Raw genomic sequence first — 21,399 nt, 5'->3', positions numbered from 1 at the left:
CTGGGTTCTGACTGGGTTCTGATTGGGTTCTGACTGGGTTCTCTTCTGGTTCTGACTGGGTTCATCTCTGGGTTCTGGACTGGGTTCTCTCTGGTTCTGACTGGGTTCTCTCTGGGTTCTGACTGGTTCTGACTGGGTTCTGACTGGGTTATGACTGGTTCTCTGACTGGAATGGTTCTGACTGGGTTCTCTCTGGGTTCTGATGGTTTGACTGGGTTCTCTCGGGATCTGATGGGTTCTCTCTGGGTTCTGACTGGTTCTGATTGGGGGTTCTGACTGGTTCTGATTGGTTCTCTCTGGGTTCTGACTGGGTTCTGACTTGGGTTCTCTCTGGGTTCTGACTGGGTTATGACTGGGTTCTGATTTGGGTTTCTCTCTGGTTCTGACTGGGTTCTGATTGGGTTCTGACTGGGTTCTGACTGGGTTCTCTCTGGGTTCTGACTGGGTTCTCACTGGGTTCTGACTGGGTTCTCTCTGGGTTCTGACTGGTTCTGACTGGGTTCTGACTCTGGGTTCTCTCTGGTTATCTGACTGGTTCTCTCTGGGTTCTGAACTGGGTTCTCTCTGGGTTCTGACTGGGTTCTGACTGGGTTCTCTCTGGGTTCTGACTGGGTTCTCACTGGGTTCTGACTGGGTTCTGACTGGGTTCTGACTGGTCGGTTCTCTCTGGGTTCTGACTGTTCTTCTGGGTTCTGACTGGGTTCTCTCTGGTTCTGACTGGGTCTGATGGTTCTTGGGTTCTACTGGGTTCTTTGGGTCTGACTGGGTTCTGACTGGGTTCTGACTGGGTTCTCTCTGGGTTCTGACTGGTTCTGATTGGTTTGCTGGTTCTGACTGGGTCTCTCTGTTCTGACTGGGTTCTGACTGGTCTCTCTGGTTCTCTCTGGTTCTGACTGGGTTCTGACTGGGTTGTCTCTGGATTCTGACTGGGTTCTCTCTGGGTTCTGACTGGGTTCTCTCTGGGTTCTTTCTGGGTTCTCTCTGGGTTCTGGTTGGGTTCTGACTGGGTTGTCTCTGGATTCTGGTTGGGTTCTCTCTGGGTTCTGACTGGGTTCTCTCTGGGTTCTGCCTGGGTTCTGACTGGGTTCTCTCTGGGTTCTGTCTGGGTTCTCTCTGGGTTCTGACTGGGTTCTCTCTGGGTTCTGGTTGGGTTCTCTCTGGTTCTGATTGTGTTCTGACTGGGTTATGACTGGGTTCTGACTGGGTTCTGACTGGGTTCTGACTGGGTTCTGATTGGGTTCTGACTGGGTTCTGACTGGGTTCTGATTGGGTTCTGATTGGGTTCTCTCTGGGTTCTGACTGGGTTCTGACTGGGTTCTCTCTGGTTCTGACTGGGTTTCTCTCTGGGTTCTGACTGGGTTCTCTCTGGTTTCTGACTGGGTTCTGATTGGGTTCTGATTGGGTTCTGACTGGGTTCTGACTGGGTTATGACTGGGTTCTGACTGGGTTATGACTGGGTTCTGACTGGGTTCTGACTGGGTTCTGATTGGGTTCTGACTGGGTTATGACTGGGTTCTGACTGGGTTATGACTGGGTTCTCTCTGGGTTCTGATTGGGTTCTGACTGGGTTCTGATTGGGTTCTCTCTGGGTTCTGACTGGGTTCTGATGGGTTCTCTCTGGGTTCTGACTGGGTTCTGACTGGGTTATGACTGGGTTCTGATTGGGTTCTCTCTGGGTTCTGACTGGGTTATGACTGGGTTCTGATTGGGTTCTCTCTGGGTTCTGACTGGGTTCTCTCTGGGTTCTGGTTGGGTTCTCTCTGGGTTCTGACTGGGTTCTGACTGGGTTCTCTCTGGGTTCTCTCTGGGTTCTGACTGGGTTCTGACTGGGTTGTCTCTGGATTCTGACTGGGTTCTCTCTGGGTTCTGACTGGGTTCTCTCTGGGTTCTTTCTGGGTTCTGATTGGGTTCTGACTGGGTTCTGATTGGGTTCTGATTGGGTTCTGACTGGGTTCTGATTGGGTTCTGACTGGGTTCTGATTGGGTTCTGACTGGGTTATGACTGGGTTCTGACTGGGTTATGACTGGGTTATGACTGGGTTCTGACTGGGTTCTCTCTGGGTTCTGACTGGGTTCTGACTGGGTTCTCTCTGGGTTCTGACTGGGTTCTCTCTGGGTTCTCTCTGGGTTCTCTCTGGGTTCTGGTTGGGTTCTCTCTGGGTTCTGACTGGGTTCTCTCTGGGTTCTGGCTGGGTTCTGGCTGGGTTCTCTCTGGGTTCTGACTGGGTTCTCTCTGGTTCTGACTGGTTCTCTGGGTTCTGACTGGGTTCTCTGGTTCTGACTGGGTTCTCTCTGGGTTCTGACTGGGTTCTGACTGGGTTGACGGGTCTCTCTGGGTTCTGGGTTCTGACTGGGTTCTCTCTGGGTTCTGACTGGGTTCTGTCTGGGTTCTCTCTGGGTTCTGACTGGGTTCTCTCTGGGTTCTTTCTGGGTTCTGACTGGGTTCTCTCTGGGTTCTCTCTGGGTTCTGACTGGGTTCTCTCTGGGTTCTGACTGGGTTCTCTCTGGGTTCTGACTGGGTTCTGACTGGGTTCTCTCTGGGTTCTGACTGGGTTCTGACTGGGTTCTCTCTGGGTTCTGACTGGGTTCTGACTGGGTTCTCTCTGGGTTCTGGTTGGGTTCTCTCTGGGTTCTGACTGGGTTCTGACTGTGTTCTCTCTGGGTTCTCTCTGGGTTCTGTCTGGGTTCTGACTGGGTTCTCTCTGGGTTCTGACTGGGTTCTCTCTGGGTTCTCTCTGGGTTCTGGTTGGGTTCTCTCTGGGTTCTCTCTGGGTTCTCTCTGGGTTCTGACTGGGTTCTGACTGGGTTGTCTCTGGATTCTGACTGGGTTCTGACTGGGTTGTCTCTGGATTCTGACTGGGTTCTGACTGGGTTCTCTCTGGGTTCTGACTGGGTTCTGACTGGGTTGTCTCTGGGTTCTGGTTGGGTTCTCTCTGGGTTCTGACTGGGTTCTGACTGGGTTCTGACTGGGTTCTCTCTGGGTTCTGACTGGGTTCTGACTGGGTTCTCTCTGGGTTCTGACTGGGTTCTCTCTGGGTTCTGACTGGGTTCTGGTTGGGTTCTCTCTGGGTTCTGACTGGGTTCTCTCTGGGTTCTCTCTGGGTTCTGGTTGGGTTCTCTCTGGGTTCTCTCTGGGTTCTCTCTGGGTTCTGACTGGGTTCTGACTGGGTTCTCTCTGGGTTCTGACTGGTTCTGGTTGGGTTCTGACTGGGTTGTCTCTGGATTCTGACTGGGTTCTCTCTGGGTTCTCTCTGGGTTCTGACTGGGTTCTCTCTGGGTTCTCTCTGGGTTCTGACTGGGTTGTCTCTGGATTCTGACTGGGTTCTGACTGGGTTCTCTCTGGATTCTGACTGGGTTCTGACTGGGTTCTCTCTGGGTTCTCTCTGGGTTCTGGTTGGGTTCTCTCTGGGTTCTGACTGGGTTCTGACTGGGTCCGCTCCATGTCCCAGTGTTGCATCCAGTTAAGTGAGTCCCCGCCTCCTTCACACTAACTCCTGCTCTGAGCCAATCAGAGGGCAGCATGGGTCAGTAGCCCCTCCCCTGTGTTGTTCTCCATCTGGACCTGGATCAGTTGCTCTTCTAGCCACAGGGAGGCTCTGCAGAGGTCATGGAGGTCAGGCTGCAGGTGGGTCTCGGATGGTTCTGCTCGCTCCGTCAGTCGGATCAGAACCGTCCACATCCTGTCCCTCAGCTCATCTGAGTGCAGGACAGCAGCTCCCAAGACCACCTGCTGCTGCGGCACGTTAAACCGTGACTCAGAGTGTGTGTGTGTGTGTGTGTGTGTGTGTGTGTGTGTGTGTGTGTGTGTGTGTGTGTCAGACCGGCCCATCTGCCTCTCTGAGCTCCAACTTGTTTTCCACCAACTTTCTGTGTAACTGAGGCTGGTTCTGAGAGGTCCTGGATGTTTCATTAAGGCAGAGTGAGGCATGCTGGGAAATGAAGGCAGAGCCCGTCATCCTGAACCGGGTCTTTGTTCTGGTTCTGATAGAAAGTCTGGGATCTCCCAGCAGCTGCTGCAGAGAAGCACAGCCAGAGAAGAACTGATTCTTTTTACCTCCAGAGGAAATCCTCCTGCTATAACCCAACATGGACCTGCCGGTTCTGGACCTGCTGGACCTGCTGGTTCTGGACCTGCTGGGTCTGGACCTGCTGGGTCTGGACCTGCTGGTTCTGGACCTGCTGGGTCTGGACCTGCCGGTTCTGGACCTGCTGGGTCTGGACCTGCCGGTTCTGGACCTGCCGGTTCTGGACCTGCCGGTTCTGGACCTGCTGGGTCTGGACCTGCCGGGTCTGGACCTGCTGGTTCTGGACCTGCTGGGTCTTCTGGGTCTGGACCTTCTGGTTCTGAACCTGCTGGTTCTGGACGTACCGGGTCTGGACCTGCCGGTTCTGGACCTGCTGGTTCTGGACCTGCTGAACCTGCTGGTTCTGGACCTACCGGTTCTGGACCTGCCGGTTCTGGACCTGCTGGGTCTGGACCTGCTGGACCTGCTGGTTCTGGACCTGCTGGGTCTGGACCTGCTGGGTCTGGACCTGCTGGACCTGCTGGGTCTGGACCTGCTGGACCTGCTGGTTCTGGACCTGCTGGGTCTGGACCTGCTGGACCTTCTGGGTCTGGACCTGCTGGTTCTGGATCTGCCGGGTCTGGACCTGCTGGACCTTCTGGGTCTGGACCTGCTGGTTCTGGATCTGCCGGGTCTGGACCTTCTGGACCTGCCGGGTCTGGAGGTGCCGGTTCTGGATGGTCCAGTTTCATTCTTTTCAGGTCGTTCTGATTCAGTCCCAGATGTTTCTGGCTTTGTCTCTGGAGGAGCGCTTGATTGTCCCAGCTGGCAGCAGAGGTGCGTTGGATAAATCCACCTGGAGCATCTCGGCTGCACTTCCTGTCTTCGCCTGCAGCGACAGGAAGCTGTGGGTTCAACCCTTAACGACTCTGCTAGCGCCTTGCTGATGGGAACTACAGCAGGATGCTGGTCCTCAATCAGGATGCTGTTGCGTTTTGCTCCTGGTTCTTCGGGATTTGAACCGGCCACCCGGTCCAGAGGTAAACTGGATCAGACCAGTTCGCAGAGCTGAAACTCCTGACTGGATGGTCTTTAGGGACGGTTCTGGGAAAACGTTGAGATCGGTTCAGAAGGTTCTGCTGCTTCTCCAGCACTGAAACAACGTTCTCAGGTTTCTAGTGTTGCAATGATTCGTTTGGATCCATGAACCCAGAGAAACTCCAGGAATCTGGAACGCTGTCTGCTCCGACCTCGAACCAACGCTCCACCTCAGAGCTGGCTGATTTCTCCAGGAGTTTAACCTTTGACCCCTGCTGGATGAGCCGGGTCTCTTCCTGTGGTGTTGGAGTTCCTCAGGTCGTGTTTGGACCTTCTGCTGCCGGCAGCTCTGTTTGCTCTCCGCTGTGGAAAAAGCTTTATTAGCGTCTGGATCGTGTCGCCTTCCCGCCGGCTGTCAGCCTCCTGGAGCCGGTTCCAGCTGGAGGTGAGAGGAGAGGCAGAGCGGCATCCATCATGAGCAGCAGACGGAGCGCCGTCCTCAGCCTGTCAGCAGGTGGACATAAAGGAGACGGACGCGAGACGGATTCCTACTTAATGTGCGATTAGCACCAGATTTATCAGGCGTTCCTCTGCAGCCGGACTCATCCTTCACCGTGCTGAAGACCAGATCTACCGGAATGCCCCTGGGGAACGCCCCCAGGGAACGCCATGGGGAACATAGAGCGGCCTGGGGAACGCCGTGGGGAACATAGAGCGGCTTGGGGAACGCTGTGGGGAACATAGAGCAGCCCGGGGAACACAAAGCTGCCTAGGGAACGCTGTAGGGAACGCTGTAGGGAACGCTGTGGGGAACGCCGTGGGGAACATAGAGCGGCTTGGGGAACGCCGTGGGGAACACCGTGGGGAACATGGAGCGGCCCGGGGAACGCCCCGGGGAACACAAAGCGGCCTAGGGAACGCCGTAGGGAACGCCGTAGGGAACGCCGTGGGGAACGCCGTAGGGAACGCCGTGGGGAACACAGAACGCCGTGGGGAACGCCCTGGGGAACACAGAGCGCCCTGGGGAACGCCGTAGGGAACGCCGTAGGGAACGCCGTAGGGAACGCCGTGGGGAACACAGAATGCCGTACGGAACGCCGTGGGGAACACAGAATGCCGTACGGAACGCCGTGGGGAACACAGAGTGCCTCCAGCTGATGGATCACCTTTCCTAACTGCTGGATCACGGCGGTGGCGCTCTCCTGGTTGTTGTTGGAGTGCTGCGTCAGGATTGGCTGGATTTAGAGTCCTGCTGACAGAAACCTGAAGCTGACCCGGATAAACCGCAGGATGACGACCCAACGCTCCGGAGAGACATGGCGCCGCTCCAGATGAGAGCCGGCCTGATGGAGACGGAGCTGGTCTGGGACCTCTGGTGGACACAACAGGCTTCAGATAAAACCATTAACATCTCAGACCTTCATGATGGAGACAGATGGAGGACAAAAGACAGACCCACTGAGGGACATGTGGACCTGCTGCGCTTCCTCATTAGAAACCTGACCAGCAGGGGGCAGATTCATTTAGGTCCTTCATTAATCAGCAGAAGAGGAAAAGCTGAACCTGGTTCCATGAAGCGGTTCAGGAAGAATCTCCCTCACTGAGGAAACGGGTCCGTTCAGTCCGGTCCGGTCTGGTTGTACCTGCAGGCCTCCCTGTCTTCTCCTCCATCAGTGTCTTGGTTCTGGTTCAGGCCCAGCTCTGTGGTTTTCCTCTGGCGGTTTGGAAGGCGTTCAGCTTGTTCCTCTGCTGTGAATCTGAGGCTGAGCAGATAAATGGCGGCTGTGACATCACGGCGAGCGGCGCTAGCGCTGAGTGAGCGGATCGTAACTCAGCAGCACAGGGAGTAAAACCAACATGTGAGCGAGATGTTCCTCTGCTCAGCGGGAGATCCATCACTGCAGATAGCAATGCCAGATGATCCCGTCTGACGGCTCCACTGTGTGGGCCGGCCGCAGCAGATTTATGGGTCCGCTCAAAGGTCCGCCAGCCACACGGATCTCCTACTGAGTCGTTTAACAGAACCTGGAGGTTCTGAAGGCTGAGGACAACATGGAGCTAGTGGTGGCGCTGCAGCGACGCTTCAGCAAGGAGACGCAGCAACGGCACCGAGCTGAAACCATGGAAACCAAAGAGACGTAGCAACAGCTACACCTAGCTGAAACCATGGAAACCAAAGACACGTAGCAACAGCTACACCGAGCTGAAACCATGGAAACCAAAGAGACGTAGCAACAGCTACAACGAGCTGAAACCATGGAAACCAAAGAGACGTAGCAACAGCTACACCGAGCTGAAACCATGGAAACCAAAGAGACGTAGCAACAGCTACAACGAGCTGAAACCATGGAAACCAAAGAGACGTAGCAACAGCTACAACGAGCTGAAACCATGGAAACCAAAGAGACGTAGCAACAGCTACACCGAGCTGAAACCATGGAAACCAAAGAGACGTAGCAACAGCTACAACGAGCTGAAACCATGGAAACCAAAGAGACGTAGCAACAGCTACACCGAGCTGAAACCATGGAAACCAAAGAGACGTAACAACAGCTACAACGAGCTGAAACCATGGAAACCAAAGAGACGTAGCAACAGCTACACCGAGCTAAACCAGTCCACTGGCCTCTGCTGGAACAATGTTATAATCACCATGATCCGATATCAGAAGATCATCCATTTCTCTGTGTTCATTTCACCCAGAGCGATCACTGAACTGTTTGAGTAAACAAACAGACGAAAAGTTCTCTGAGCTACGGACCATGGCTGGAAGGAAATGGTTCTAGATCCATCCATCCATCCATCAATCCATCCATCCATCCATCCATCCATCCATCCATCCATCCATCCATCCATCCATCCATCCATCCATCCATCCATCTTATCCATCTTATCCCGGTCGGGTCTCGGGGTCAGCAGCCTCAGGAGGCCCAGACTTCCCTCCCCATCACTTCCAGGTCCTCCAGGAACCCCAAGGCGTTCCCAGGCCATAGAGAGACATCGTCCCTCCAGCGTGTCCTGGGTCTCCCCTCCTCCCGGTGGGACCTGAACTCCTCACCAGGGAGGCGTCCAGGAGGCATCCTGACCAGATGCCCGAGCCTCAACTGGCTCCTCTCGACGTGGAGGAGCAGCGGCTCTACTCTGAGTCCCTCCCGGATGACCGAGCTTCTCTCTCTAAGGGAGAGCCCAGCCACCCTGCGGAGGAGGAAACCCATTTCGGCCGCTTGTATCCGTGATCTCGTTCTTTCGGTCATGACCCAAAGCTCATGACCATAGATGAGGGTGGGAACGTAGATCGACCGGTAAATCGAGAGCTTCGCTTTTTGGCTCAGCTCTCTCTTCACCACGACGGACCGGTACAGCGCCCGCTTCACGGCAGACGCTGCCCCAACCCGCCTGTCGATCTCCCTTCTTCCCTCATTGTGAACAAGATCCCCAGATACTTAAACTCCTCCACTTGAGGCAGGACGACCCCCCTGACCCGGAGAAGGCACTACTAGTAAGACCTTTAAGGTCACCAGTAGGGCCATAACATCACCAATTACGTGGTTATGGAGCATCATGGTCACTGTTGGGGCCATACGGTCGCTGACTGGGTTGCTGAGGTCAGCAATGTTGACGTTGGGTCACTGGTTGCTGGTCCTACCTGGTACCCAGCTCAGTGTTTGGGTCGCCTGATGAAACCTACATGTCCCAATGAGGCCGTGTGAGACGTTTGATCTCGATCTAAGCTGTGAGGTGAAACCTGAGTCTCCTGACTCCTCTCTCCATCTGCTCATGTCCCCGTCCAGTGTGGACACGGCTGTCTTTGGTCCTGTCTTTGAGTCTAAACCGTTCAGAACTGAAGGAACCTTTTGGACGACAGAAGAAATGTCTTCCAGGAACAAGAGGTCCGGGAAGCCCGACGGAGTTGGGGTTGACTCTGTGAGGTTAACGGGAGTTTCCGACTCGCTGCTGGTTTTCTCCAGAACCAGACAGTAGAAATCTGATATTTTCTGTTTTCTCTCACCGTCAGACATAAAAGAGAGCTGTGTTTGATTGTTTCAGAGCTTCAGGACCGATTAGTTTCAGACTGAAACCTGACTGTGACTCCTGAGGTAACGGACACGCTCGTGAACTTTGACCTTTCACTTCCAGCTGCTGCTAATCTTCACAGCCAGGACAGAAGTTCTGCTGAGGATCGTCTAAACTTTCAGATTTGTTGACCAAACATGACAGCCTCCATTCAGCAGCAGAGATCTGCGCAGCATGTTGACACGGAGAAGAAGCTGCTGATTATTCCCTCTAGTTGCTCCTCCCCTGACCTTTGACCTCACATTACTCATGTTACCTCTGTTTGGTCTGCGAGGAGCTCCAGTCTCGGTCCTGCAGACCCCAGATGTGACGTTCGCTGACGCTTTGAGGGAATCCATAAATTAAAGGTGTCAGAGCCCTGTGGGCAGTTCGGGGATACATTTCTGCTGCGTTGCAAGTCTGGAAAACCTGGAAGGCCTGGAATGCCCTCTGCTGGGATCGGTCCAGTGCATGAAAGCTCCCCAGATGTTGTCCGCTCTGCCTGAGCGAGGCGGAGCGGCGAAGACGCTGCTGTCGCTCTGGAAGAAGAATCACCTCAACTCTGACTCCGGTTCGGCTTCCTGGAAAAACCTGGAGCTCCCAGTCCATCTCCATGCTGCTTTCCAGGAATGCCGAGGTTCCAGTTTGATTTACAGCTCCCAGAAACAAAATGATTCAGTTGTTTGGTTCCAGCGTGAATCTGGATCATCCGCCCTGTCCTCCCATCTCTTCATCACGCTGCGGTCCTCAGGAGGAAGCGCTGACGCAGAGCCGGATAATGGATGGAGCTGACATCGACCGGGAGTGAGCACTCTCTGGTTGCACTGCGACTCAGCTGGAGGTCAGAGGTCACTCTGGGACTGAAGCTGCTCGCTGCGTTTCCCTCTGGTTCACCTGCTGAAGCCGGGCAGAGCGTCTGGGCAAACGATGTGGACGGTAACCAGGCCAACAGGACCGAGAGGAAGGAGGGTAACGACAGGAAACAATCAGGAGGAAAACCTCAGCAATCCCTGGAATCTGCTCCACAACATCTGGGAAAGAGAGAGAAGCTGCTGTGACGAAGTCCAGATACGCAGAGAGAGCCGTGTCAGGACGCGCTAACCAGTCAGCTAACAAGAGATGCATACCAGAAATACGTCAGGTAGAGAAACTGCTCAGCCTGAAGGGACCTAGCGATTAAACAAGATGGCCGTTTGGAGGAACCCAACATCCAACAGTCAGAGGGACAGGTTCTCCAAACAGAACGACGTCCGACCCAAACAGAACGACGTCCGACCCAAACAGAACGACGTCTGACCCAAACAGAGCGACGTCCGACCCAAACAGAACGACGTCCGACCCAAACAGAACGACGTCTGACCCAAACAGAACGACGTCCGACCCAAACAGAGCGACGTCCGACCCAAACAGAACGACGTCCGACCCAAACAGAAAGACGTCCGACCCAAACAGAACGACGTCCGCCCCAAACAGACAGAACGACGTCCGACCCAAACAGACAGAACGACGTCCGACCCAAACAGACAGAACGACGTCCGACCCAAACAGACAGAACGACGTCCGACCCAAACAGACAGAACGACGTCCGACCCAAACAGACAGAACGACGTCCGACCCAAACAGACAGAACGACGTCCGACCCAAACAGAACGACGTCCGACCCAAACAGAACGACGTCTGACCCAAACAGAGCGACGTCCGACCCAAACAGAACGACGTCCGACCCAAACAGAACGACGTCTGACCCAAACAGAACGACGTCCGACCCAAACAGAGCGACGTCCGACCCAAGCTCCGTTGGAGCTGAGCACCGGGCCTGAGCTCCTACACCCTGCTCCATCAGACAGACATAAAAATACATCTGATAAGATTAATGTTCTGAGCTCTGAACCGCATGGCATTCTGGGAGATGTAGACTTCAGCCCTCAACCTGTCATGGCTAGGCATCAACTAACTCACCCTTTGGTTACCTAGCAACTGCCTGTTGGGTAACACACAGGAAGCCGTTCTGTACCAGGTGCTGAGTCGGCGCTAACGGTAGCATAGCATGACTTTGTGCAGCGCTAACAGGTGAGAGCTGGTTGTTCCCGACTGGCTGGTCCAACCTGCTGGCAGCCATTAGGATTGTGGGAAATGAAGTATTTTGTAGGCAGTGTGACAGAGACCTGAAACATCTGGGTGGAGGGAAAGAGAACCGGACTGGAGCAGCTCAACTGGATAAAAGAGGAAACTTCTCATCACCAGTTTGGGAAGATCTCGGATTTTCAAAACAAAAATCTAATTAATTATCTATATGAAGTGACATGGAGTGCTTTTGTTGTGGTGTCTGTTCCAGCAGTAAATGTAAGCTGAGGCCACGCCCCCTCTGGCCTGAGCTAGCCTTAGCGTCTACCTGCTAGCTGGTCAGGCTGATGCAAGCTGCAGCTGCGGCGCCGCTCCTCCAGCAGCTGGCGGGTAAATCAGGCTGAGGTAAGGGGCCGGGCGGCGCTGCGTGTCGGATGTGCAGCTCGCTGTCGGACCTGCTGTGTTTGTTGGAGCGGCTCCTCCAGGTTCCTGGCTCTGCAGATGTTTGTCCTCGTGCCCAAACGTCTCCGGATTCCCAGGGCTGCTGGGAGGTTGTGTGAGGACACAGACGGGATGATTCACTCTGATAGGAACTGCCTCCTCCATGTGATTCCCTCTTTTATTTGTGCTCAGAGAGAGGGAGAGACTTCCTGTTTTCCTCCTCCTTTTCCTGCACTTTGCTCCCTTTATTTTCCTTTTTTTGCTTCACTCCCTCCTTTCTGTTTTTTCTGCTCCACTTTGGATTTTCTTCTCAAATCCTAACAGTTTTTGACACATTTCCACCTCCATGACTCACTTTGTCCCCAGTTTTCCCTTCGTCTCTTTGTCTGAGCTGCTGAATTAAATCTGAGAAACAGTGTAATATACCAAAGGAACTTTTTAATACCTTTCAATCTGTTTTTAATGTTTCAAAGACAAACTTTGTACTTTATTGATTTTTTTATGGAGCAGAGCAGCAAAAGCGAAGCGTTCTTATGAAATAGAGATAAAGCAAATGATGGTTTTTAAAGATTTTTTTACTAAGGATGTTCTGATATAGATTCTCCGGTTAGTAATATTTACTCCACACCACCTTCATTGTTTCTCTGCTTCGGCTAAACACCCAGAATGCTTTGCTCCATCACTGTCACATGATCTCAGACATCACCTGACCAACTTTTGTCCCGTCGTTTAATAAAAACTAGAAAAGAGTTAATTAAAACAACATTCAGAGCTTTGAACATCTTCCAGAGGTTCAGTCCATCCTCTGGACCCGGGACGAGGACGGACCGAGACATGGGCCCTGGACGAGGACGGACCGAGACATGGACCCGGGACGAGGACGGACCGAGACATGGACCCGGGACGAGGACGGACCGAGACATGGACCCGGGACGAGGACGGACCGAGACATGGACTCGGGACGAGGACGGACCGAGACATGGACGGACAGGCTGAGCATTTTAAAATCAGTAAATGATTTAACAAAACAAAGATGCTTTTACACTAAGAGAAGATTGTGATGGATAAACGATGGTTTCCCTCCTTCGGTCCGGTCGACCCGGTTCTACTGGAACCAGAACATCTGCTCCACCTCCAGCTGCTCAGAGTCAAACCAGCCTGTTCCCCTCCTGGCCTGTGGGGGCGCTGCACCAAGAACCACTGAAGGAAACGACACAAAAACCTCTGAAGACACTGAGAGCAACTTCCTTCTTCACCAGATGGAAACAAGATGGAGGATTTTAGCGGTTGGAGGATTTCTCTTTAGGCTAAAGACCAGGAGCCATTTCTGCTGCTGGCGCTAGGCTAACACGTTAGCTTTGGTTGGATTTACCCAGAATGCCTTGCTCTGTAGTCTACTTCCTGCTTTTGGAGCGGTCTCTGGTCCTCTTGGCGTTCACTTCAACCGAACCCAGACAAGGTTTGGAGGACCAGAGGTCAGAGGTCAGTTAGCGTTCACACCTCACCAATCTGCAGGTTTCCTGATTTCTTTCTGATTTCCAGTTTAAAGCTTCCTTGTCTTTAATTGGTCCAAGTGAACGGCTCTTTCTGGATCTGTGGACAGGTTTACTGTGGTTCTGTGAAGCAGCATCTTTCTGATTCATGTCTGTTTGGAGTCGATCGATGCAGTTCACCTGGCAGCCTCCAGAGGGCGTCTGCTGCGTTGCTTCCGTCCAGAGCTTGGTTCTGATTGGTTCATTGACTGCCTTGTTGTCTTGGGAAGCGTCTCTCGGAGTGAAGAACGACCCGTGCTGACCCGACCGGACCTGTAGCGGTGCTGAGAGCGGACGCTTTGGGATCAGGATCTGGGATCGGACCCGCTCCGCTCTGCTCGCTCCGCGGGTTTGCCAGAGCTGGAATGCAGCGAAGCATAGTTTGGTTTGTGAGCCATAATCAAATCAAAATGTGTCTGCATACTTTCCCATGGGGAGCGGCGGAGCGGAGGAGGGGGTCCAATTAAACGGTGACACTCGGAGAGAATGGCAGATAAACAGACGGATAATCATCAGGAATGGACGGAGGCTCAAACAAAGGCCGGAGGAGGGGAAGAGGGCTGCCGCTGGCATTCCGGGTTATTTTTGGACGTTTTCAGAAGCAGAAACGTGTTTTTACGTAACTGCATCAGGCTGCAGCTAACGAGCTAACATACCAAAATGTTTCAGGCCGGAGACGGAGAGGGAATAATGCGGAGTCACATCTGTGGCTCATTAGGCTGACGACACCTTTTAATTCCAGCTCTCATTACGGCCGGAACGACGGGACCGCGCTCCGAGCCGCTTCCCGGTCCAGCAGGAAGCTTTGGACCAGCGGATAATTAGGAGAGATCTGCTTTAGCATCGTACTAATTGAAGGCTGAGCGTCATGTTTATGGACTCACCAAAACAAGTTTAAACATCCTGCTCCTCATTTAAACCCCACAGAGCTGTGATTGGTGGAGCAGCAGCCAATCAGGACCCAGAGCAGATCAGTTCCTCTCCTCAGGCCCGTCAGCCATGTTCAGCTCCTTCACCTTCACATCCAGCCGGTTCAGCTGCTGCTGAGCGTTTCCATGGAGACACAGGGCCGCTGCACACACACACACACACACACACACACACACACACACACTCTGACCCGGCGGTAATCTGTCTCCCAAACCGTTCCACACGCCAAAGTTTCCACTTCAGACAAACTTAAATACACTGAGGCTGTGAAAGCTAAACAGAACCGGGGGGAGGGGCTGAGTCGGGTCTGATGTTTGCAAACAGAACCAGAACCTCCTGCTGGATAACTGGACCTTAACAGGATTACAGCCTGTTTTAGAGCTGCCGAGTCACCATGGAGGAGTCAGCTGGTCCAAACCAGACCAGAACCAGACCTGGACCAGAACCAGAACCAGGTCAGCCGTCCTACTCAGCTGCAGCTCTGACTGAACCTCTCCTGTCGGGTCAGTGGAACCAGAACCTGCTGATCCGGACGGATCGACCTGAGCGTTTCCATGGAGACACGGGTCTCAGGAACGCTGCTCTGGTCTGGAGGTCTGACTCAATCCAACTTTTAAAATGTTGTTTCCATCACTTCCAGGCTGGGCAGGAAGTGATGTCATAAGATGGTGATGCTCTGATAAACAGGAAGTGGAAGCTGCTAACTAGCATGTAGCAGCGAGATCCTCCCTCCTGGAGGTTTAGATGTAAACATTTCTCAGTGGATGATAAAGTTTAAAACATCAACTATTTTTCAGAAAAGCAAAAAAACACCTGAAGTGGTCGTAAAAACGTTTGTGGTTTGAATTTTGCTGTTTCTTTCCTGATGCAATGCTTCAGACTGAGCATAAAAATGACAGAAACATAAAACAGGTCAGGACTGAGGTTCGCTTGATTTACTGTTGGTTTTGTCCCTGAACGTCTCTGAGGTGTTTATGTTCGGCTGAGTCCGGTCCAAACTGAAGATCGCCTGTCAGAGTCTCCTCTGCACCGTCTCTGAACGCTAAAAGCTTTTTCTCCAAGAGGGAAATGAAACAAGCCACGAAACCCTGAGTCTGACAGAAATGTGGCCTAGTTAAAGTCTGGTCCGGGCTCCATCTGAACCCTGTTAACGGATGAAGTTCCCAGCCTGTTGGCACTTCCAGCAGAGACTCCCTCCGCACCAATCAGATTCAGCACCCGTCCATCAGACTCTTTATCACAGAGGTTTTCATTAAGCTGTGATTTTAGGCGGCGCTGCACCAGGTGAGTCCTTCACGGCGACCTCTCATTGACCCCGGGCAGCAGACGGAGGGGACGTGTCGAGGTTTTATGTAACCATTAGAAGCTGTGATGATGCAACATGGATCTGATTTAAATGGACAGCCGCCGCCATGCAAATCTGCTGGATGAGCGAGAGATGCTCCCTGACCCGCTGGGACCTCGTCCAGCAGAAACATGATGCATGTTTACGACATGCTGCACCTGGACGGCCCGACATCACAGGTTCTTCTTCACCGTGAAGCCGGTCGGGTCGGTTCTGGAACCGGTTATTGTCTCTGGCTCTGGTTCTGTCGCTCGGTTCGGGTTTTAGAGGAATCCTCAGAGGTTTGGGTTTGATGGGAAACGTTCCCAAACTGAGGTGTCAGTGATGCTCACTCCCACCTGCAGGGGGCAGTGCTTCCAGCGCTGCCTCAGCCTGGGGTGGTTTCAGGTCCGAGTCATCGATGTCACAAAGATCCACCTGTTTAAGTTCAAAGAATAAAAATGTTATTCTTTGAACTTAAAGAATAACATTTAAGTTCAATGTTATTCTTTAACATTGAACTTAAATGTTAATGTCTTTTTCCAAATGTCTTTGGAAAAAAGACATTTTTGTGTCTTTTTTCCAAAGCAGCACAAAGTTGGTGGTTCTGATCCGGAAACAATCGTGACCTGGAGGGCCGACCTCAGGTCCGGTGATCTGTCCTGTTCTGACGCGGCGCTGGTCCTCCAGACGGAACCGGGTCATCTGATTTCAGGACCTAACCTGGAGTATAACCCGATGGAGTCTCTGCAGTTCACTGGGACCAGACTCAACCTGCTGGTTTGGACTGGGAGGAAGCCGGAGTCCCCAGCGAGAGTCCAGCCACCCACAGGGAGAGCGTTCTGACAGGGATGGCCTTGACCTTTGAACCCAGAAGCTTCTTGCTGCTCCACATCGTCGCCCTGAATAAAGATCGTCAGTAACTTCAGGATTGTCCTTCTGGTGTTCATCAACCAGCCGAAGCTTCCCGGTCCTGATCTCCATCCGACCCCTGCTGCCGTTGCAGCTCCTCTTTCCGTCCCAGCGGACCGCTGGAGAAACTTTCTGCCCTTCAGTTTATTATTTCCACTGACAAATTACATTTTGAGGGAAATCTAATGCAAATGTGGCCGTACCCTCTGTCCACAGAAACCATATCCGTGTCTCCGCTGGGCTTGTTTGAGCGCAGCAGATGTAAACTTAGACTCCGCTGCTCGCCATGCAAATCCACAGGTGGGTCCAGTTTAAAAGGAGCGTGTGGTGAGATGTTCGAGAAACGAAAAGCCCAAATTACAAACAGGAGAGCCTCTTAATGCAAAACCCCCAGAGGATAGATGGTGTTTAGATGCAGCGACGCAGTGGGTGAGACGGAGGTGCGTAAAACCAAAAACACCGTTTATTTTTCAGTAAATTTTAAAGCTGATGTCTGTTTACAGCGTCTCCGAACACTTACCACATCATTAATCCTCCTGTTTGTTGATCAAAACCCTGAACTTTAACGTGCTTTGAAACGTTCCTCAGTGACGCATCGTTTTACCAAACTCAGAACGGATGTAAACTGAAGGTTAGACACCGGACAGAGCTTTAATTTGGGCGTGAGAAAGAATCATCTCGGACTGTTGGAACCGAACGGGTTACGCAAGACGTGATGTGCTAAAGTCAGTCAGCAGCTGTAATAACGGGGACGATTTCTGGTTTAATTCCTGCAGAATCTGTAAAAACATCCAGAATTGGTGGAAATGAGTTCTGTTGGGTCCAACTCCACGTTGGGACTGGATTCCAGTTTCTTCCTGAACGGCATCACGGCTCTGCTGGCCTCCAACGTGCTGCTGGGCCTGCCGGCCAACGGCTACGTGGCCTGGATGATAGCGAGCGAGTCCAGCGGCCCCGCCGCCTCGGAGCTCTTCGCCCTCAACCTGGCCGTGGCGGAGATCCTCTTCGCCTGCTCCTCTTTCTACGTGATGCTCCACTTCCTGCTCAGGATGTCCGAGGCGGTCGGGGTTCTGGTTCTGAAGCTGTTCCTGCAGCTCATGCTGATTTCTCGGCCACTCTTTCAGACCTGCATCTGTCTGGAGCGCTACATGGCCGTGGTCCATCCCACCATCTTCATCAGGTAAATTCAAGGGAGAACTGCAGAAGGACCAGAGTTATTGGAACGGCAGAGTTCCTCCAGACCGGACCCAGATATCGGCGCTGGTCTGGTTCTGGTGTCTCAGTGTCTCAGGTGTTTCTGGTCTCATATCAGTGTTTTCCTGATTCTTCCTGCTTGCAGGCTGAAACCTCTGCGGTACCGTTTGGCCGTCTGCCTGTTTGACTGGCTGCTGATCCTGCTGGACTTCATGTTTCCCTTCCTCGGCCCGTCCATCACCGTCTCTGCTTGCTACTTCATAGCCAAGTCCCTGCTCTTCCTGTCCGTCTTGTCTTACTGCAGCGTCCGCGTCCTGCTGGTCCTGAAGCAGCCGGGTCCGGGCGACGGCTCCCGCAGCGCCATGAAGAGGAAGGCCTTCAAGGTGATCATCATCACCCTGGGGTTCAACAGCGCCACCCAGCTGCTGCAGATCCTCGTGCTGGGCCCAACCGTCCTCACCGCGTCGCTGCTTCTCATTCTGCAGCTCACGTTGTTCGGCCTCTCCATCAGCATCATCAGCAGCTTCATCACTCCTCTGCTGTTCCTGCACAGAGCCGGAAAGCTGCCCTGCATCACCTTCTAGCTGCTGCAGAGACCCAGTTAAGGTTCCTGCCGCAGCCCGAGCCGTGGAAAAACAACCTGTTCACAAACAAAACAATAAATTCCCCCAGAAACCTGATTCATCCTTCCCAATGATCCGTGACTGTTTATTTGGGAATGCTAATCATTCCCATATTCTCTGTTTTCAGGCCTTGTGATGAGTGACTACAGACTAAGCTTAGCTTTTATTGAGCCTCGAGGGCTCCTGTAGATTCCTCCCTAGACTCCTGGTTCCTGTTGAAATGAGAAAATTCCCTTTGAAAGCCTTTAACCCTTTAACTGCCACCCAGAAGCTCCAGCAGAGGACGTTAAAGGGTTAACTAACCCAGGCTCTACATCACTTCCTGTTATGATGGCTGTGATTCAGACCGATAAACGCATCACTTCCTGATGATGTTGGGTTCTGGACGGAGACGGAGATTCATGGCGGAAGCATTCCAAACAGATGAACTTTAACCCCCGACCCAGTCCACCCCGGTCCCACTGGTCCCGGTACTCCCAGTGTGAGATGGAGCGAAGGATCTGGTGGAACCGGGTCCAGTTCCTCTGGTTGAGTCTCTCAGACTCGGCATGTTGAAAGTCGTCTGCGTTCTCCAGAGAGATGCTTGTCTAAGGGCAAGAGCAGCGCCCCCATCAGGCGTGTGTAGTCACTGCAGGCCACCGTGGCGCCCGGAGCCTCCATCTTGAGGTTCTGTTGTTCTCAGAGCCGGACCGGGTCGGACCAGAACCTTCTGGACATTTGGACGTTGGCTCCAGGAGCATTCAGAGCTAACCTGACTAGAGGAAACATTTCCTCCTCTTCCTCCTCCAGCTGATTTATGGCCTGATCAGTTGGTTCTGTTGAGAAGAGGCGTTCTGGACGGATCAGAACCAGAACCACTCGATGAATCGTCAGTCGCAGCCAAGCTGCAGAGACAAACTGCAAACATTCAAAGAGACGGGAGCTAATGGGACGTGATTAACTCGAGTCCGGGTCCAACGGGTCCATGTTGCTGTCAGAACAAACGGGTCGGGTCGCGATTAATGAGGTCAGCCCGGTAGCTGAGTCTTCCTCCAGATGCTGCTGAGCTGAAACCGGTCCGGTCTCAGCAGGAGCTCTGGCTGCAGAGCCGAGGCCCGCTCAGCGGCTCGGATCAGAACCAGGGCCTCCGCTGGTTCCTTCTGTTCGTCTCAGGACAGAAATGTTGGGTTCTGCCGACCCAAAGCGTCTTTCCTGGACAAAAACGAACATTCAGCAGGGGTACTCCAGAAACCGTTCAGCTGAACCGGGTCACTGCTTCCTGTCCGAGACCCGGTTCTGTGAAGCTTCACCGGGTCCTGGCTGGACCCAAACTACATGACCTCATTTCCTGTGGTTGTCGTGGTGATTTTACCTCAGGTAAGATTAGCCTGACAGATAAAACAGAGGAAAATGAGGAAGAGGAGGGAAGGAGGAAGAGGAGGAGGCGCGTGGCCCAGAACCACAGAGCGGTTCTGCTTTGATCAGCTGTTGTTCTCAGACCGGGTCCAGCTCTGAGCACTAACCGCCCACAGACCGTCTCTGGTTCTGGTTTGCTGGGCCCAGCTTGTTTTCCCAGTTTCTCAACTGGAGTCCAACGTGTCCCTCGGGACGCTGGAGGTTGGTCCAAACGTCCTGACGGCGTCTGAAGGTCCATCAGCTGCAGACCATCCAGACCGTCACCATGTCCCCGACCGGGAACTAATCCTGACCCACAGCACAGCTGACCCAGAACTAGAACCACTTTAACCTGAAGTGCAAATAAAAGTCAGAACGAGGCGATTGAGCTAACAGCCAAGCTAACCTGACTGCTAACTTCGCTGTTAGCTTCTCCTATGTTCTTTTTAAAGTGCTCATTTTCTTGGTTGTTTTGTAAAGTTTCAGTTAAATGAAGTTAATCTTCTGTGCAGAAACCAAATTACACTAAATGTTTGTGTAGCACGTTAGCTTCCATTAATTAGCATGTTGGTATGGTGATTTAGCATTAGCCTCTGCTAAATATGACATTTATGTAGCCCCCTAGCATTAGCTTCCAGTAAATGCCATGTTGGTGTTTTGCTTTAGCGTTAGCTTACGCTGAATTAGAGTTCATGTAGCGTTTAAACTCGGAACAGAACCAGCGAAACACCTCTAAACGGGTCCAAACCGGGTTCAACTTCACAAGCCGGGCCAAATAAAATCTCTAACACCGGTTTATTTTCACTGGGAGCCGGAACCGGGCCTGGTACCAGAACCAAACAGGCCTGAAACCAGTTCAGAAAACCTTCAGCTTCCAATGAATTAACCAGTTTAGATCTCTGTGGTCAGAATTTACAGAGTCGGGTCCAGAACTACGACCAGTTTCAGAACCAGCTCCAGAACCAGAGCCAAACGAGTGAAACCCAACTTCAGGAGTTCTCCAGAACCTACACTCTTAATGCTAATCAGAACCACCAGCTGGTCTATCGGGTCAGAATGGGAAGAATGATAATGATTATCAGTGTTTAAGAGACCGACCCGGTATTGATGGACCGACCCGGTATTGATGGACTGACCTGGTATTGATGGACCGGCCCGGTATTGATGGACTGACCTGGTATTGATGGACCGACCCGGTATTGATGGACTAACCCGGTATTGATGGACTGGCCCGGTAGAGCACAGGTGTCAAACTCCAGTCCTCTGCTGCAGCACCTGAACAGAATAATCAGGTCATTAAGGCTCTGGAGCCCCGATCCACACCAGGAGGAGGTGATGGAGCCGTTTCATTCCGGTGTTTTGTACCTGATGGAGCCGTTTCATTCCGGTGTTTTGTACCTGATGGAGCCGTTTCATTCCGGTGTTTTGTACCTGATGGAGCCGTTTCATTCCGGTGTTTTGTACCTGATGGAGCCGTTTCATTCCGGTGTTTTGTACCTGCGGCTCATCTAAGAGCTGCAGGACAGCAGAGGACTGGAGTCTGACACCCTGCCTGCTGCAGGGGAAGCAGAGCTAAGCTGTTTCGCTTCATTTCTCAGTTCATCAGATTAAAAACCCACTGAGTGGAAAATAAAATGATGTTTCTGACCGCTGGTGTGTGTGTGTGTGTGTGTGTGTGTGTGTGTGTGTGTGTGTGTGTGTGTGTGTGTGTGTGTGAGAGCATATGGAGGTAATGATGTCCTGCGTCACAAACAGATAGTTACTCACACACACATGCTTGCAATCATATTGCTCCATGTATAAACAGACAGGATGTGGGCGGGGCCTGTTGCCATGGAGACTCGGTTCCATCATCATCCTCATCTTCAGATTTATGGGGAGACCCGGAGCTGCAGGAGCAGTCAGTTCGG

The 21,399-nt window shown here is 52.7% G+C and overlaps 2 protein-coding genes across 8 annotated transcripts in view; both read left to right on the top strand.

Annotated features, from left to right (window-relative positions):
* Positions 1-21,399, top strand: part of sugct (succinyl-CoA:glutarate-CoA transferase) — a 75,042-nt gene that overhangs the window by 16,494 nt on the left and 37,149 nt on the right. The window lies entirely within an intron of this gene.
* On the top strand, positions 12,665-18,172 carry LOC108165934 (uncharacterized). Its single transcript, XM_017303159.2, has 2 exons — positions 12,665-17,478; positions 17,638-18,172. Exons 1-2 carry the CDS (start codon positions 17,105-17,107, stop codon positions 18,074-18,076), a joined length of 813 nt encoding a protein of 270 aa, XP_017158648.2. The 5' UTR covers positions 12,665-17,104; the 3' UTR covers positions 18,077-18,172.

Source organism: Poecilia reticulata, chromosome 20 (genome assembly GCF_904066995.2).
Source record: "Poecilia reticulata chromosome 20, P_reticulata-male-v2, whole genome shotgun sequence".
Classification (NCBI taxonomy): domain Eukaryota; kingdom Metazoa; phylum Chordata; class Actinopteri; order Cyprinodontiformes; family Poeciliidae; genus Poecilia; species Poecilia reticulata.
The sequence above is the reverse complement of the archived record's forward strand: the minus strand, read 5'-3'. Positions and strand labels throughout refer to the sequence as shown.

Excerpts from the sequence above, each read along its gene's own strand:
- LOC108165934 (XM_017303159.2), top strand. The coding sequence starts at position 17,105 with ATGAGTTCTGTTGGGTCCAACTCCACGTTGGGACTGGATTCCAGTTTC. Across the intron at positions 17,479-17,637 it reads CATCCCACCATCTTCATCAG|GCTGAAACCTCTGCGGTACC; the intron begins GTAAATTCAAGG and ends TCCTGCTTGCAG.